At 41.7% G+C, this 19846-nt stretch overlaps 1 protein-coding gene across 6 annotated transcripts in view; it reads right to left on the bottom strand.

Moving 5' to 3' along the window:
• SH3KBP1 (SH3 domain containing kinase binding protein 1) overlaps window positions 1-19846 on the bottom strand; it is a 404653-nt gene that overhangs the window by 66822 nt on the left and 317985 nt on the right. For all 6 annotated transcript variants that reach the window (XM_077145714.1, XM_077145717.1, XM_077145712.1 and 3 more), the window contains 2 exons: window positions 10190-10297; window positions 470-521 (listed from right to left, as the gene is read on the bottom strand). In XM_077145714.1, coding sequence (XP_077001829.1) covers window positions 470-521; window positions 10190-10297 — 160 coding nt within the window. The remainder of the gene's footprint in view (window positions 1-469; window positions 522-10189; window positions 10298-19846) is intronic.

Below are 19846 nucleotides of genomic sequence, written 5' to 3'. Positions count from 1 at the left end.
TCATGGGAAAAAGTTTTTATTTCTAGAAAAATTTTTTTTGGGAGGAAGGAAGTAAAGTAAGCACAAATTTTAGTTAACCATGTGGGACAGACATTGAAATTCAGCAACTCTCCCCCTCGGTGCCACTAAGCAGGACGACTAAGCTCTTTTCAAAAGCAGCTTATTAACAAGACAAAAACAAAAAGGAAAACAAACAAAACTGGTTTATTTCCAAGTTCTTTCCAGCCATTCTCTTTGGGAGCCCAGATTTTTTTACTCTAGTGGGGACCCATTTAATGGTGTTTTGTTTTGTTTTGAGGGAAAACAACAGTATCTTTAAAACCTTTCTGCTTGGACCAGATCCCCATTTCCCAATGTGGAAATCTGCGGCGTTCGAATTCAGAAATGTTGAGCTCCTCTCCAAGGACGATTTGAATATCGCCAGAGAAAAAGACAAATATCATGTAGATGGAATGGAAGGGTACATTACCTGCTCCTTGTTTGATGACAGGAGCTGATGGAGGAGGTGGCTTCTTGGGTCTCTGAAAAAGTAATCAAAATTATACCACATGAGATGATTGGCAAGCCTGTCCACTCACATAAGGACCACAGACATTGTTTTCTAGGGGCCGTTTGGACAATCCAGAAATCTTCTCCAAAAAAAACTGAGCAATTTTCTCTCCAAGGATGTGAGTTTTGGGCACTTTTAAACAAACACTAAAATAAATTCAGTCTGCAAAAGAAAAGTCCTATTGGTGAGTGAAATACCATTTCCCTCTTTCTAAATTTGTAACAGCCTTCTGAAAAAGCTTGGCTCAGCAAAAATGGCCTGAAACCAGCAAGCAAGCACAATGGTACTTCTACGCTGGAGCAGCATTTGCAATTAAGATTTAATCTGCTGAATAACCAAGCGATTTAGAAAGAGTCACTGGTACAACTTGAAATAAAATCTGCCCTAGATGTGGGATCTTCACCGAAATTCAGACTGAGAGCCCCCTACTAGCCAAACCCGGTTCCAAACTTTCTGCCCCTTTCCACCCAACTGCTGGCACACCATTTGAGGCAGGCCAGTTGCACCCTGTCAAGCGTGATGAAATGGATCCCCGCACCCCAAACACACACATACCAGTCACTATTTGCTTTTCTTTCATACCCTGTCACTCTGCAGCTAAAGGAGGCGGCAATGTGATCGATGACATTTATCCCTGAGCCAGTCCTAAAGGAGCCAGGCATCTCCCTGCTCACAAAGAAGTAAGATGGTCAGGCTGGACCTGCAATTGATTCAATGGCCGGAGAATCCAGCAGGCGCACTATTCCTGGACTGCCACGTTATTACTACTACCATGTAATGCAGAGGGGCAGGGGTGCAAATGCGACAGGAGAACTGTCTCCACATCAAAATCATTAAGGAGACATGGGAATGGGAAGGGTTTGAGCACATGATCCATGTCACAGCTGGTACTTCTGACCCTCTCCAGGCATTTAACTTGTGCTTGTATAAAAAGCTCCAGTGAGTCTCTTCTGTTTTCTGAAAATGAACTAATACAACATTAAAGGAGAGACCAGCAAAAGTGCTGGCTCATCACTAGGCCCGACCCACCAGGGCCTGATACAGTACCAAGGCAATGGGAGAAATAGTTTCAAATAAAATCTGGAGATTATTAGACCTACAAGAAACTTGCTCAGGATGCATTACAGCACTTAGGCTTTGCATTCAACAACCTTTCCACTCTGCTCTTTGCTAGCTGGGTGATTTCAGTTGAGTTGCTGTGAGTATGCAGTGCAGCACAATAGGAAGAGGTAGAGCTTGGGCTTCTGTCACTTCAAATCCTGGCTCTTCATTATAGCTGTGAACCCTGCTCAGCTGGGTTTCCTGCTCAGGAAAATGGTGATGATAGTATTACTTCCCTTTCAGGGGCGAGGTGAGCATTCAGTGGCACACAGTAAGCACTGACTTGTTTCATCATCGTGACAACACTGTGAGGTAGTCACAGTATTACACCCATTTTGCAGATGAAGTCTCTGAGGCTTCCTAAAATTAAGTACTTTTCCCAAATCACACAGCTATTAAATGGGTGAATCGGGTTTTGAGTCAAATTGAGGGCCGTCTGCCCCACAGATGTACCTTTAACCACCATGAATAGTACATCCTCCCTTACTGCATACACATGATGCAATAAAACCATTCATGAGTTTTTAAAAATGTAGGGAATGGTATTATGTTAAGGTTTAAAAAAAATGGGCATCAAGTTGCAGCTACAGTATGAGTTCAACTATGTTATACAATTTACAGAAAGAGAAAAAACTAGAAAGAAATAAATTTATGGTGATGATTTTTGACTAGTGGGATTATGGTGCTGTGTGGGTGTTATGTTTCCCTCTTAATATTTTTCTGATTGTATATATGAGGATAGACAAATACATTTTATTATTAAAAAAGAAAGAGCAATGCATTAAGGGCTACCACCACCCCTTGCGTACAAGTCCTCCACTGGATGGATTTTTTTTTTTTTTTTTTTTGGTTCCCAGGTCTCATACTACTCTTTCCCCTTTGCCAGCCTCTTCTAGCTCCCCATCCCAACTCCCTCCTTTTTCTTCCTCCCTTCTCTGTCATTGTATAAATTAGACTGAGGACAGATGTGTGTTTATCTAATGAAGTTACCACTGAAATTCTGCTAATCAACCTTCCTTTTTTCAGGACCAGATTAATTTCTTGCTCACAAAACTGCCAACAACCTGTGGCTTCATTCTTCCCACCCATGTCCTGACAACATCAACCTTTTGGAAGTCTTCCTTACACTCCTTTCTGGTTTGAAAATTTCATAACCAATTTCACATGCGTCTCCTCTCTCTGAGGCACTTACCCTAGAGACCATACCTCAAACCACAAGATCGCCCCCCAAAAAAACAATTACAAGTCATCACATTTTCCAAGATTACTGAGCTAGCAAGGAAAATAAATCCCTTCTTTGGTCATATTTGGCAATGCGAGAGACACACGAAGTATGACAGGGCAGAGCAGAGGGGCACCAAGAAAGAGGATGGGGAATGTGGCACTAACAGACAGCATGTAAAAAGCATGGCAACAGCAAGTGTGTGTGTGAACTGTGGCAGAGAAAGGAGGCAGGAGTGTGAGTTTGGGTTTTGAGCCCCGGCAGTTGGAAAGGCAGTTGGGGCACAGTTTTGAGAGGAAGGAACAGTTTGAGAGCTGTCTCTTTTGCATCCATCGTGCCTGATTAACGCTGGCCAGATGCCTGCTTTGCTTATTAGAAGAGGGGGTTTCTAGGTTTGCCTTCATGGTTTTGCTTTCTGTTTTTGTTTTCATGGCTGACTTCACTTCCTCTGGTTCCATCAAACTTACCAGTCTTCATGGCCACCTGGATGGGAAACTATACCACATTATCAAGGAAAATGTTTCTGAAGGGAATTCCAAACCAGTATCAGGGCCAGCATTCCAACTAGCTCTAGACTACAATTTAAATGATTCATAAAGTGTTGCACATGTGCCTACAATGCGCTTTTAAAAAAATGCAACAGGAATAACACAGGGCAGTGAGAACTGAATTGAGAAGGCAGACTAGATAGATCTGTGACAGTAAAAATTCATCATAGGAGTTCATGATTCTCAAATAAAAAGACATGAGCATATCACTTAGCATATTTTCCTCAAAATGTCAAACTGTAATTGGAAAAGCAAAGGGACTGTGAGTTAAGCAGTAGGTCAACATTTCCTCTACCAAGTTTAACAGCAGTAAGATATTAACTAGCTCTTATAGGTATACAGACAGAAACATTCTTTTAACTCCGGCAAGTATTTTAAGTCATGAATTTTTAGAGGCACTTGTTCTATTAATTCTCTTTTTCTTCCCCCTATGATGAAAGTACAACATTCCAATTCTGAACTCAGGTGGCTTCAGCCTGCTTAATTTGTGGGTAAATGTTAAAAAAAAAAGAGGACTTTAGAGCTAAAAGTGACCTCAGGGGTCCTTTACAGCTGAGAAAAAATGAAGTTCAGAAGGAAATGTGTTAACAGCTAGTTGGAGGCAAAATTGGGTCTAGAACTCCTGTCTCCCAATGTCCATACCGGCAATTCATTAAAAATGAACCAACATGAAAAAGTTCATAATAAAATACACGGGGAGAATGAGCCAACATTTTCCGATTTCCTGGGAGAACAGAATGTCTTCCTTGGTCTTCATGCAGGCAGGGAACATATGCCTAAGTACATGTGTGTGTACATGGGTATGTCTCTGTGAATATGTTTATGTGTAGTATTGTTGACTTAGAGATGCAAACACAACCCTTCAAAGGATATATTAAGGCTAAATTTTATTTCTTACCATTACTACCAGGAAGGATATAAATCTGAATTTTCTGGAGCAAGGACAGCAGTAAAGCAAGCTTTGTTTGTTTGTTGAAGGGTTTCAGAACCAACTCTGTTCTGTTTGGCAAATTGGGCTAATCTCAAGCGAAAGATCTCATTAGTTGGCTCAACTGTTCTCCCTGGTAGGAATTTTGATTTGCAACTTTGCCTTCAAAGCTCTGTCCCTAAAGATGAGATTTTAAAAATACAACCAGTGGGGTGTAGCCCTGGAGCCAGGTACTCTTCAGGGGTGCTTTGTTTGAGGAATCTGGTAAGGTTCTAGAAGCAAATCATAGCTTGATTTTTATAAACTCCAGGCCTTGGGAAGTCCTCCTCCATGCATACAACTGTTAAGTTCTCTGGAGGTGCCTGTATTGTGAGGGTGGGTGAAGGATATAAATGAATGGTTTCTAACCACAGCACATCTTAAACTGGAGAAATACTTGGGGGTCTCCATTCTGCCCTTTCGTCTCTGCCCCTGCCTCTGAAGGCCTGGTCACCCGTTTGAAGTGTGGGGCTGCTATGCTTGGGGTAAGAACAGTAACTGTAGTGTCCTTCCCCCACACCCTACAAAGGCCCCAGCAACTCCCTGCCCTGTCATCAGCACAGGAGACCCCTTGGAGCCAGCACGCAAGCTATTTGTGGGAGGATCTCTCTAGCTTCCTCTCCTTAGCCTCTGGCCTGGTGGCTCCCATCCCATTTCCTCATCAGACTGACAGCTTTTTGGGTGACCACCTAGGCTTTGGTGTTCGGTTTCTCCCTGAGATGCTTTTTCAATTCACCCCTTTGTTTCACCCCTTTTCTCCATCCACCCCACCCTAGAAGGGGAATCTGACAAGGGGCCTAGCTTCCTTCTTCACCTCCCTTCTTTCTTCCTCCTCTTTTGCACTAGTACAAGACAAAGCAGCAAGCAAGAGAAGAGGGGACAGAAGAAAAAGGGAAGGCACACACTGGCACCAAACAATCAGAGGACAAGTGCTTCTTGAGTGCCAACCATGTACTGTGCACTCTGTTATCCCATGAAGGAGCAGCTTGGTTCATGGGCTCCACCTTCAAAGAGATTATAGTTCCAGTGGAGCGATGAGAGAGGATCACTTCAGGCTAGAGTCTATTCAACGAGGTGCTCAAGTGGGAGAGTACAAGTGATAAGTACGAACGGAGAAGGGCGAAGAAGCACCACACAGGCCACTTCTGCGAAGCCCAGTTTGGGGCATAATCAACAGACCAGACTTGGGCCACATTCACACCAAAGTGACATGTCTCCCTCTGTGCACGTAGAACCACATATGAAACTAAATGTACAAAACCTATATGAATTCTTTACATAATGCTGCTTAGCAGAGTCGCATATTTAATTTCAGAAGACTAAAAAAGGGAAATATTTTAACTTTGTGAGATTCTTTAGAAATTAGAAGGAACAACTAAGGTTCTAAAATGTTTCTGCTTCAGAAGGCATGCTGAAGGACATATAATTAGGAGCAAACAAAATTTTGCTTAAGGACAGGCTTTACAAACTGGGTTATCAGATTTTAGGGGCCTCTTAAGAAGTTGAAAAAAAGTCAAACCAGCAAAATAGCCTCACAGTAGATGATAGTCACTACCCAGAGTCAACCAGGAGACTTTTCTGTGAAAGTTTGGAACATGCACAATTTCTGCTGAGTGATCTAGAGTGATCTGAAGGGGCTGGTTTGGCACACAACTGTGACTAAAAAAAGCAAGAAACCTAACTAATTGCATCATGATATGTCTGGAGATAGACGGTAAGTAGGAAGGGGTCAGTCAGTCATAAAATCAGAGAAAAATGGAGAGTTGCCAAGGCCTGGATACAGTGCTCTTCTGAGGCTCATCAGAGCCTAGCTGAACTCAACCTGCAGGCCCCTTGGCAAACCTTTCCCTCTCATAGGGGAGGAGGCCTCAAGTTCTACCTGAGAAGACACTTCTTAAGAGCAACTAACTCCTCTGGTTTTGATTCCTTGTGCTCCCACCAAGCATCAGATAAATGTAGTTTCCAGAGGAATCTAGTATCTAAGGAATAGGACCACAGAGAGCAGATGCCCAGGACAGACAGACTCATGTGTTCCAGACTGGCTCCAATTAGTAAGCTGGTAGGGAGATACTTGGGTAAGCGTCTGTGATTTGGTGAGGATGAGCCAGCATCTTGGTCACAGAGACATCTTCCAGGGCATACTTCTGGGTCCCTGAGGCTGAGAGACAGATCCTCCATTATGGAGAACTCACTAGGGAAACACCTTTAGGAACCTTAGCAGTGCCCCATTCTTAACACTGCACAAACTTTGAAGAGTCCTGCAATAAATGCATGCTAGAATATTAATACCTTCGTCTGATTTGACTATTTTCTCTGAAAAGACATGGAGCCTGAGACTTTCCTAAAAGTCTAGCACTATGTTTCACTATACCTATTTTAATTTTGTATAATGACAGTGAGTGGTTGTTTCTGTTGTTCTTATAGAGCCCATGCTCCCTGTATTCCTTCAGTAATGATGACAGAACATGCATGCTGCTTCAGTAAAGCTCTCAGAATACTCAATCTTTTGATTTGGCTATTCAATTTTACTGTCAATGCTCAAAATAAAAAAGACAGTCACTGAATCTAAGTTCTTTCATAAATAGCTTACAAAGTTGCTCTAAAATATGCACCAAGAGATAAACAGGTACTCTGGGGAAATATATTGAGGAAAAAAGCCCCCAAAGAGTATGTCACCCTGGTGGGAGAGAATCCACTGAGCAGTCTCTGTAAGAGTGATGACCAGGAATTTTAAAAGGCCTTTGGGGACCACCTGAATCCACACCCCAGTGGAAAACACACCAGCCTCTTCAGAGTGCTTTGGAGATGTTAGCTGAATCAAGGACTGTCACTGAATAAATGCTGCTTGCTGCTGTCTACCCTAATCATCACAGAGTGTCCTCTTTTCTGGGTGAATGATTGTAACCCCAGCTACTGGCAAGACAAGATGATATTTGCCTGAAATAGCAGAAAAACATCTCACACTCTGTCACTCACCCAGTGACTCCATGTTAATGATTCTGATCATCTTCATACCCTTGCGACTCAGCACATGCCAGCCCCATCTCCAGTGACGTTGTCACCAGCACACAAATACTCTGGGTGCAGTAATAAATGCTCGTATAACAACCATGCAAGGCACGTTGCTGATTTTATAGGTTAGAGGGGATAAGTAAGGATGTAATACTCTGAATTCTCTAAAAGCTAAATGTCACATTATATGACAACTTTTCAGTTGTAGGTATTACTATTGTTTCCCTAAAATTGGTTTTTCTGCTTCATAGGGCCAAGATTAAAAGGTCTATCATAAAGACAGTGGTTGCTTGTCCGGGATTGGGGAGATGTCCCGGGAGACCCTGCATGTGTCAATGAACAAGCCAAGTCTGCTCGTCACTGACAACTTCACTCTCACAGCAGAAGTGCTCCCCTAGCACCTTATGTAACAGGGCAGTGCTTCTAGGAAAGTACACCATGGAGTCTCTCCTGCCTGAGTAAACTGATTGCCCCACTAAGAAATGACTGGGAACTAGAAGGCAGGATGCTACCAGGGAGGCAACCACAGGTTTTGCACATTTGTTAAATGAATGATTCAAATTAACCAGCATGGTGGCCAGCCTAGAGAATTCACTCCATAAATACTGAGTGAATGAATGAATGAACATACAACATAATTGCTGGGCAGCAGATCAGAAAAATGAGGGAAATAGCATGAAGATTATGCCATTCTATGCTCACTTGGCTCTACAAATGCATTTTATAAGTCACTGGACATCTTTCTAATGGATGTCTATCAAAGTTCTTAGATGCATTTGGATTCCCAGGGAAGTTCACTGAGATACCCAGATAACTGCATTGATTTGACCATCTGATTGGAAGCACAAAGAACCAGAGTCAGTCTTTCATCATTCCTTTACATTTTTAGCTGGAGCCCTTCCCAGAGTCTCAGTAATAGTGATTATAAAGATTACAATAATTAACATGTATAGGGTGCAAACTACATGTGTAGGTACAAACATGTGTAGGGTTCAGGCACTGTGCTAAGGAATTTATGTGCATCATCTCAGTTTATCTTCTCAACAACTTTACAAGGTAGGTACAATTATTCTCATAATTTTACGGATGAGAATACTGAAGCCTAGAGATACTCAGTAACTTGACCTTGGTTACAGAACAAGTAAGTGACAAGGCCAGAATTTCAGCCCAGGTCTGTCTGATGCCACAGTCCAGGGTCATAACCACTGTATAACTGTCAAACTTATTCCCATGTCTTCATTGTTTCCAAACATGTAATATATACTCATTACTAAGTGTTTAGTGCCTTTCTCTCAGCAACTAATTCTGTCAATTGACAATCACCACTGCATTCTAAAATATGGTTGGCAACTGGAATGTGGGATTATTGTCATTTAGACCAGTGCTTCTCAAACTCTGATATGCCAACAGATCACCTGAGGGTCTTGATCAGTGGCGGGGTCTGAGCATTTCTAACAAACTTGTAGGTGATGTGGATACTGCTGGTTCATGGATTAGGCTTTAAGTATTGAGGATCTAGAAAATATTAGGAAGTGGAATTTAGATTCTCTGGATTCCAAACTCAGATTCTAAGAATGAATAACAGATGTGGAAGAACCATCATTCAGCTACACAATACAAGAAATCAAGCTATCAAAAAGCCTTAGACTTCAAGCAAGTCTAACAATCTATAGGGTATAATCTTGGAGGGTATGGTCACCACATAGCTTCTTGAACAGTTATGTAAATTCACCTCAGCAGTACCTACATACATCAGACACTAGTTTAGTGTCCTTGGCAACCAATTCACCAGTAATTTAGCTAACCTCCTCACACCTGAGCTCTATGGAAAGGGTACTGCATTAAGATTTAGGTTCAGCATAGTACAATAACAGAGTCCCCATGGGCATGGAGAGAGCCCGGGCAGGAAAGGTGAGCAGAAGTCATGTGAAAGTCAGACTGGATAGTTCTGAGGTACAGAATTGGATGGATATGTCCAAATCACTACCTCCTTACACTGTGAAGTGATTCTAAGTTCTCAGCATTTCATTACACCATAGACAAGGAAACCAATGTACCTGGGGTTAGGTAAACAAAGAAGGACTGGCTTGTTTAAACAATGGCACTGTAAAATGGATTCTCACAAAGCATGAGAAAGGAAAGATCAGAGGAGTGTGTGTATACATACACACACACACACACCTGTATGCATACACATACATGCACACATGTATGTGTATATATGTATATTATGTATTTATATAGGTAGATATAGACCTATATATACACATACATACATACATGTGTATATATACCTATACATACACATATATACACTCAGTCTTTGTTTATGAAAGATTAACAGGCTTGGCTCTGAGTTCTTAGACTTACAAAGTGCTTTTCCAACACTTATAATATTGGCCATTTTGCCACCACCAAGGACATGCTACACCAGACAAAGTAGTCCAATGACCAAATGGGACACCGAGGGGTTTGGGAAGCTTATGTGGGTCCTTAAATGTGCCAGCTACAGCATTAAGGGCTTCAGGAACATTATCTGGTTTATTCAATCAACAATTATAGAGCAGAGATTGCTGATGCCAGCTGACGGCCAAGGAAACTGAGGCTCAAGTTGGTTAACAGACTTGTCCACAGTCATGGGAAGAGGGCAGACGAGGGCTCAGGACTTGAGTCCATCATTCTCAAATGCCACTATACCAAACTTCCCCACCCTACAGCTTAAGCCCCTTAACTGATGCCACCATTCTGAAAATGTATAAAACACTGAGATCAAAACCACAGACACTTACATTTCCTTCCTTTTCAAAGTCCGGTGGAAGTAACTTCACAAAGTTATCGGGGAACACTCCTCGTCTGCCATTGAGCTCTCCTTCCCACCAGCCCACATCAATGCAGTCCTAGGAAAGAAGAGAGCACAGTAAGAAATGGGGGACAGTATTGACATTCTCAGACGGTAATTAACATTTTAAAACTTTAACTTATGTGTGAGACTAGGGCAGAAAATATTTATTTGGTACAAAATTTACATTTTGACTACTGCATTTCCTAATTTAAGTTATGTGGATAGCTTAATTAAACACCACAGTACATGGAACCTTGAGTAGGGCATGAGATTTTGTAGGTTTGTCCAGAGAGATGTCCCAATAAATCCCAGAGTGAATTGAACAATGAATTAAAAAATATTTGCAAAGTCCCCTTGGGGGAATGATAAAAAAAGGGGAAAATTCAACTTCCCCAAGTGGAGAATTCTTGATATTCTCACAAGCAGTGGGGACAACCAAAGCAAAAGGCTGAGCCCCAATCTTGGGGTGTGTACATATGGAACTTAACCCCGTAAAGGATAGGCTAAGCCTACTTAAAATTAGGCCTAAGAGTCACCCCCAGAAGAACCTCTTTTGTTGCTCAGATGTGGCCTCGCTCTCTCAGCCAACATGACAAGCAAACTCACCGCCTTCCCCCTGTCTATGTGGGACATGACTCCCAGGGGTGTGGACCTTCCTGGCAATGTGGGACAGAAATCCTAGAATAAGCTGGGACTTAGCATCAAGAGGTTGGGAAAAACCCTAGAATAGGCTGAGACTCAGCATCAAAGGATTGAGAAAACCTTCTCAACCATAAGGGGGAAGAGCAAAATGAAATAAAACAAAGTGTCAATGGCTGAGAGATTCCAAACAGAGTTGAGAGGTTATCCTGGAGGTTATTCTTATGCATTAAATAGATATCACCTTTTTAGTTAAGGTGTAATGGAAAAGCTGGAGGGAACTGCCTGAATATGTAGAGCTGTGTTCCAGGAGCCATGTTTATTGAAGATGATTGTATAATGATACAGCTTTCGCAATGTGACTGTGTGAAAACCTTGTCTAATGCTCCTTTTAGCTACCTTATCAACAGATGAGTAAAATATATGGATTAAAAATAAATAAATAATAGGGGAAACAAATGTTAAAATAAATTAAGTAGATTGAAATGCTAGTGATCAATGAAAGGGAAGGGTAAGGGATATGGTATGTATGAATTTTTTTCTGTTGTCTTCTTATTTCTTTTTCTGAACTGATACAAACGTTCTAAGGAATAATCATGATGACGAATATACAACTATGTGATGATATTGTGAGTTACTGATTATTTGTCAAGAATGGAATGATCATATGGTTTGTGTATGTTGTTATGTTTCATAAACAAACAAACAAACAAAAGAAATGGGGGGCAAGCACCTTCCAGAGAGATCTGGCATCCCTTTCTGAGAAAATGGAGGCCCTTCTTTGTACCAATTATCAATGTGACAATGGTTACTAAGACTAAGTCAGCACAAACCCCACCGTCAGATGGCAAACAAAAGCTTAAGTATGCTAGAGCTGCCGGCTGGCACTCAAAGCCAAATGCTGCTTTTAGATGCCCTGAATCAATAAGGTCTTTTTTATTTTTTTAGATGGAAGGATGTGTATTTTCTTAGTTTTAATTTTACTGAAATAAAATTATTGATTTGCTTCAATGTGGCTTCGAAAATATCACATGCACAAATATCATTTTTGATTAGCCTACCACAAAGCTTGTCAAAATTAAAAAGGGCTTTGCAACAGCCAAGCATAAGAAAAATCACACTTCATGCAAGCTCATTAACGCACTGCTTTACTTCACCTCCTTTCAATTCAATGTTGATGGGGCACAGCTGTCTGCATGAAAAGCCCTCCCCCCACCTTACAGAGCTCAACGTTTGCTTATGAAATGAATGAATAAATCTATTCATTCTTTCAACCTGCTTCCCTTTGAATAATCCTTATCCTGCTCATTCATTCATCAAGCATTTATTGAGAGCCTACTCTGTGCTGGGCGCTGAGCCAGGTGCTAGGGAGAGAGCCACAAACAAAATCTCTACAGAGCTTCCGTTCTCCTGGTTCTCCTGCCACAAAACTAGTCCTATGTTTTCCCCCATTCAATTCAATTCAATTAAAAGAAGTCCTTTTTGCTTTGCTTTTATATCTTGAATTTGTCCTCTTCTATGTCTAATTCTCCTTTTCCCACCCAATCCAGGGCTTGCCTGGCCTATTGTAAACCTCCCGGCTTGGGCATCTGTTCCTTGCCAGTGTATGGACAGTGTACATGCCTCTGCCAAGCACAGCATTCTTGAGTACAAATCTGATCCTCATACTTGTGATCAAAAGCTTTCAGGTGAAGCAGAAAATGAGCTAAGGCTTTCCTTAGTAAGGAAAGTCCTGTGTTACTAAGTGCTAGTAACAAAGAGGACTTTTAAAATCACATCTATCACATCTAGAGCAGGAATAGATCAAGGAAGCCAGGAGAATGTGCTCAGGGTCCATGGAAAGGCGCTCACCTTCCTCCATACCCTGCAGGTTTGGGCCACGGCTGGTTGGGAACAAGCATCAGAGACGTGAGGGCCACGGCGTTCATGGCTCACCTGTCACTCCAACGTAAGGAACACATCTGTTTTGTTTGCCATTATAACCACAGTACAATGCACAATGGCAATACAGTATTTGCGGAATCAATGAGAATTCTTTCTAATCCTGATTTCTATGATTCCCTGCAGCCCAATACTTTGATTTCTACAGGACAAAATAGCCTCTTTCTACTTTAATTCATGGAGATTCTACAGAAGTTAATACAAGGCCCACCTCAGGTGAAGAAGTAACTGGTCACCACCTCTCCCTCTCCCAGTGGTATCTATAACAGGCACAAAGTGACTCCTAAGAAGAGAATGCAGATCTTGGAAACTGGTCCTTAATCACAGACTGTAAATTCTAGTCAAGTCAACAACAAAAGACAAAGACACTGGAAGCATCAAGTTCACATCTACCCAGAAGTTAACCAGGTTCAAAAGACCTCTAACACAAGAGAATGCTGATCTTTCTTGGAAAAGATGATAAGAAATCCAGGAAAATATTCTGGTCCTGCTCATATCACATCACCCCCTAAATAATCAGTCCCCAGCAGAAGGGAGTCAAACATTGAGAGGAGGGATGCAGGATGTCATGGCTTCTGAGATGTTAGAAATGTCAACAATAATACCAGAAAAACTTATGAAGGAAGTTGAGGGTGGGATTTCTTAACTCCTTATCCTTAGAAATTAAATCTCTCGATCCAGAAGGCTCTGCTTCTGAGGAAATACCTGGCACAATTTTTATTCCTCTTTTCCTTGACCTGTTCTTCTCGTCTATAAAATCCTACAAAACCCAAGTTAAAACTCACCTTTAGGGATGTTACTATGATAAATGTTTTTACCTTTGTTCTCTACCACTCAATATTGCATTAATTTGCACTTCATAATATTCAACAAGCAACTATTAAATATAAAATATAAATTTACATTTGAACATGTAAAGAACATGGCCCTACCCCCAGGGAGCTTAGCGATTTATGTGAAAGACAGACACATTTTGGTAACAGTTATCAACCAAGTGCTCTGGTATCAAAGACGATAGAGCCATTAACAGCCTTTTAAATAATTTTTTTTCCTATGTCAGGGGTTGACTTAAGAACTGGACTTCCTTCCATATTCATTTCAGATTGTCTGATATAGAACTACGTCCACAAGAAGCACTCAAATATTGTTGAGGGTTACATCTCTTTTCAATGCTTGCTTTCAAATTTTCCAAATGTTGCAAATTCATGCTTCACTTTAGCTTTAAGCAAGCAGTAACCCAAAAACCACTGTAATGAAGCCTTTTGGCTTCATGTGTGTGTGAAAAACAATTAAGAAAATTTTAATAAGCAAAAGCATATCCAAAATAACTTTAGAGCTAGCCCAGGGAAAAAAGTGCATAATGACATTATGTGGTGGTGTCTGGCTTGGGTAGCTCTGCTTTTCAAACAAAACACAGCAGTGCTAATCATGGCATAGTTCAAAGAGAGAGAAGGAAAGCCTGAAGGGAGAGCACAATATGTCTAATTGTTCTGACTGGTGTAACAATAAACACCAGGCCCATAGATGAGACAAACGTATTCAAAATAGTTACGCTGCCAGCATGATTGAGAAAACTAAGAGAAATGAAAAATGGAGACTGCTGTGGGATCAAAAACAGCTGAGAGGGTCAGGATATCTGGAATGGGATGGTGATTTATAGAGAACCTGGGCATCTTTTCCCCCAGCAACAGAAGCTAATTTAAGGAAAACAAGAATAATTTTGACAGCAAAATGAGAAGTGAAAATGAGATGTCTTCAAAAACACCAGAAAAAGAAATAACTGCCCTTTTGATGGCAGAGATGAAGAGAAAATTATTCATATGAGGGCTGTGCTTCCAGAAGTGTATAATAGCAGCGAATTCAATTCACTCATTGAGGACCTAAAGAATGCAGGATAGAAGAGTTCAGGGGAAAAAAGAAATGAAAATCATCACAACCCTCAGGGGGGCTCACAAGCTTGCAGCCTAGTGTGAGAGGCAGCCACCGTGGCCAAGATGGCACAGAAATACCAGCAGGAGTGCCAGGCTGGATTCCACAAGTGGGACCCACAGAGCCAGGCAACCCGGAGGGACAGATCAAGGGCAGAAACACTGGGAGTGGAGGAAGGGAGGAGGAAGAGATGGATAGCTGTGATCACAGAAGATAATATTTGAGAATTTGAGCTTAGAGCTAAGGCAGTGGTGACTCCAGGAGGCCCCCACCAAATCTACTGAACAGTGGTCTGAGGTGTGAGGCAAGATGGAACCATGAGTGACAGGTAGAGACTGGAGGGACAGGTCAGTGACCTGTGAGGTCCAAATGTCATCAGGGTGGAAGTGGATGTCCCCAAAGAAGATGTCAGGAGGTAGGTGAAGGCAAGAGTATAAGGCAGGAGCTATAACCACTGGGGAGAGAGGCAGTATGGCCAAGACATTGGAAGATTTTAAGGTAACCATGTAATTTATTTCCCAACCTGGGGCACTATTAATAATTACAGCAAGACCACAGGTGTAGTCTAAAGTCATGGTCACCCTAGTGGATTTTCAGATTCCAGAAAGGCACAGGAAAGAGACATCAGCATGGAGAACAAAGCTTGTAAAGAAAAAATCAGAAATAAGCTCTGTTTTCATGTAGGACCTTATCAAGAGTCAAGCATATGGAAAGAAATCGTACTTCTGACAGAATGTTCACTTCTGACAGAATGTTCACTCTTCTCTGATCAAGCCTGGAAAGGCCCCAGATGGTTTCTCTGTGTCTCACCAGGTAGAGTGAAATTGATTTTTCTTAATCAAACACAAACGACATTTTTCCATCTAAGGGGTGAATAAACAGGGCTTTAGGTGTGCTGTGGGCCAAGCTCTACTTTCTGGACTCTCCTGGTTATCCGCTCTCTGCTAGCATACCACTCCCGACAGAGAGTTCCCTGTCACAAGGTAGCCCATTCCTTCACTTGCATGACCCAGTGATGTGGAACTCAGCAAGGGGGTAGAAGGCAAACTTGGCCCGTGGAGGCAGAAGTGGTCCACAAGTTTGGAAAACTTTCTGGGTCTCAGTTTGCTGAGTGAGTTGTAAAAAGCGACTCAAATGGTTGCTGCTGTTGTTGTTATTGTCATTAGTGTGATTACATGGACTGCTCCCAGACTCCCTGATGGGAAGTGGGGAGCTGGGAGTGCAGCTGGGAAAGCGTGGATGTTCCACTTGCAGGCATTCATCATGTGACTCAGCGACAGCCGACATACCACCCCTAGTCCAAGCAATTCACACACTTGGAGGGAGGCTGAGGGGCAGGATGCCAAGGCTGCGTGGTGTGTCTGATGGCGGGTTGAGGTGCTTGCCCAGACCTCCACGTCGTGCCCCAGTAGCACAAGCCTTCCAGAGCAGCCCTGAGAGACTTGGCCGATAGGCTCCGGAGCTCCACACTGTTCTGGCACCAGGCACCAGCTATAGTGACCCCCTGACGTATGACCTGTCTGTCGGCACAGGGAGGGTTACTGGAGCTGGAAGTCATAAGTGGGCCCCAGGGGATTCCGGTGTGTCTACCTCTAGTCAAGATATTCCAAATATTCAGAAAAGACAAACTTGTCACCTAGCTTTTAAATTGGTTAAAAGAATGAGCCACCTTCTCATTTCAGGTTCTTGTTTTGTCAAGAGTACAAAGCAATATATTAGGCCAGTGGTTCTCAATTGCTGCACATTTACAATCACCTGGGGAATGGTTTAAAAATCCCTATGCCTAGGCCACACCCAAGACCGATTAAATCATAATTTCTGGGGTGGGAGGAAATGAGTACTTTTTAAAGGTCCCTAAGTGGTTGCAATGGGCAGGTTTAGAGATTTAGACCAGTGCTTCTTTTTTTTTTTTTTTAACTTTTTTAAAATTAATTTTTAAATTTTTTTAAAAAACATAATAGACATAAACATTCTTAACTTATGATCATTCCATTCTACATATATGATCAGTAATTCACAATATCATCACATAGTTGCATATTCATCATCATCATGATCATTTCTTAGAACATTTGCATCAATTCAGAAAAAGAAAAAGAAAACAGAAAAAATTCATACATACCATACCACTTACCCCTCCCTTTCATTAATCACTAGCATTTCAATCTAAATTTATTTTAACATTTGTTCCCCCTATTATTTATTTTTATTCCATATGTTTTACTCATCTGTTGATAAGGTAGATAAAAAGAGCATCAGACACAAGGTTTTCACAATCACACAGTCACATTGTGAAAGCTATATCATTATACAATCATCTTCAAGAAACATGGCTACTGGAACACAGCTCTACAGTTTCAGGCAGTTCCCTCCAGCCTCTCCATTACATCTTGACTAACAAGGTGATACCTATTTAATGCGTAAGAATATCCATTACATCTTGACTAACAAGGTGATACCTATTTAATGCGTAAGAATAACCTCCAGGATAACCTCTCGACTCTGTTTGGAATCTCTCAGCCATTGACACTTTATTTTGTCTCATTTTGCTCTTCCCCCTTTGGTAGAGGTTTTCTCAATCCCTTAATGCCGAGTCTCAGCTCATTCTAGGGGTTTTATCAATCCCTTGATGCTGGGTCCCAGCTCATTCTAGGATTTCTGTTCCACGTTGCCAGGAAGGTCCACATCCCTGGGAGTCATGTACCATGTAGACAGGGGAAGAGTGGTCAGTCTGCTTGTGGTGTTCGCTGGAGAAAGAGGCCACATCTAAGCAACAAAAGAGGTTCTCTTGGGGGTGACTCTTAGGCCTAATTTTCAGTAGGGTTCACCTATTCTTTGTGGGGTTAAGTTTCATATAAACAAACCCCAAGATTGGGGGCTCAGCCTATTGCTTTTGTTGTCCCCACTGCTTGTGAGAATATCAAGAATTCTACTTGGGGCAGTTGAATTTTCCCCGTTTCTCACCATTCCCCGAAGGGGACTTTGCAAATACTTTTTTATTCACTGTTCAAATCAGACCAGTGCTTCTTAAACTGTAAAGTGCATACAATTCACTTGGGGATCTTGCTAGAATACCCATTCTGATTCAGTAGGTCTGGGGCAGGGCCTGAGACTCTGCATTTCTAAGAAGCTCCCAGGGGATGCTCACGCTGCTGGTCCAGGAACTATACCTCGAGTGGCAAGTTTCCAGAAAATGATAAGTTCCTTGAGAACGAGGATCTTAACATCACACCTTTGTATCCATCACGTATCTGGCACATATAATTTTGAGTAAGCGCTGGATGGCTGGGCCAATCTGACCCCAAAGTGTTATTCTACTTTGCTCAGTTTTCAAACATCAGAAGTGAGGTCGAGTTGAACCAGGAAGAGGCAGCTACACATTATCTACATAACATAAGCTTCATCTACATGATCAGGCTTACCTGACTGTTGATTTGGACTGAATTTATTATTTGTCCATAACTGTGTTAAGAACTTAAAAAGTACCCCCAAAATGTGTGCCATGTTTTCTTAGGCATTATGTGTCCCATCTGAATTCAGACTGGAACATACAACTTAGAGGCAAACATTTCAAATCAGAAAATAAAAAGACAAAAACGGTTGACTACATGGCCCAAACTAAAAAGAAAAGCACTCTCCCCGGTCACTTCTCTTGGTGGTCAGTTGTTGTCATCCTCCCTAGAATCAATTTCTCTGAAGGTATCCAGCGTGGCTGTTTCTCAAGACCTTCCCTGAGGACTGAAATACCATATGAGGAGAAAATGAGTGCTGCACAGATTTCAGAGTGGCTAAGTGAGTCTCAGTGTGTCCAGAGGGCCTCACACCCTTGGCATTCCACCAGCAGAAGGGAAAGCTCCCTTTAATACTTAACTACTGAATGCCTTCTGCATAAGGCTGCAGGGGGCTGCTGAGAGAAAGCTCCATCAAAGCTAGAGTCCAGGAGCACTTAGCTCTGCCTCTGCTTGTTAACACCTCCCCAAGAGATGCAATTATTCTGAATGGCTGGGATTTTGACTTGAAACTTCCAACATTTCCGTAAGTCAGTTACTAACACAGGCTCATCAATATCATAGTTTATGAAGTAACAGGGAGGAAAAACAAACAAAAAAAGAGCTCCAGTCTATCTCAGTGTCAGAAGAAAAGCCTGGCAGATCACAGTTAACAAGGGAAGCCCAGGCAGTCGGTCCAAGGACAAACCCTCCCAAGAAAATACCATGTTCCAAATGCCACATCCAATGAACACCAAAGCTTATATCATCATTCATTGTTTTGTGACACCAAGAAGTCATGAACTCTAAGAGTTCATCTACTTGTACAAAAATCTGACTTCTTATTGGGCAATAATGTATAAGCTTTGATATATAATTTTTGAATAACTGGTAATGAAAAATGAGACGGATAATACACAAAAAGCAGTAACAAAGCTTCCTTTTGGCCACACCAATATTAATCAAAACATGCACTGATGCCAGAAAACTGTACTCAGAAATATGCCCTATGTGTTTTACAAGCTATCTATACTATACCTCATGAAATTCTAAAGATAAATAGGCTCCTAACAGTAAGTTGGTCTCTGAATACTTCCTATAAGGATTTTCTCTAGGTTGGGGGTCAAATTATGGTCCATGGGCCCAATCTAGTCCACCCTACGTTCTTGTTAGTAAAGTTTTATTAGAACATGACCACGTCCATTCATTTACCTATTGTCTGAGGCTACTTTCATGCCACGAAGGCAGAGGTGAGTACTTGTAACAGAGATGGTAGGGTCCACAAAGCTTAAAATATTTACCATCTGGCCCTTTACATGGAAAGGCCACCAGCCCCTGCTCTAGATCACTGCTGATAAATGGTTGGTTTCCCCTTCAACTGACTAGAATTTTTTTCCTCTGAGTCATGATAATCAATTATATCGGTAAAATAATTGTCTTATCAATAGCAGTTGTTTTGTTTTTTTTTAACTTTTGATTCTGAACCCAGAGTATAGTTACAAAAACAATAAAACGCCCATGGAGAATGTCAACAAACCCCTGCTGCCCCAGATACCTTGACCCACCAATTTTAAGTTTATGCCACATTTGCTCTATCATTCACTCAT

This window comes from Tamandua tetradactyla, chromosome X, assembly GCF_023851605.1.
Source record: "Tamandua tetradactyla isolate mTamTet1 chromosome X, mTamTet1.pri, whole genome shotgun sequence".
Taxonomy (NCBI): Eukaryota; Metazoa; Chordata; class Mammalia; order Pilosa; family Myrmecophagidae; genus Tamandua; species Tamandua tetradactyla.
Note: the sequence above shows the minus strand (reverse complement) of the source record. Positions and strands in the feature narration are given on the sequence as shown.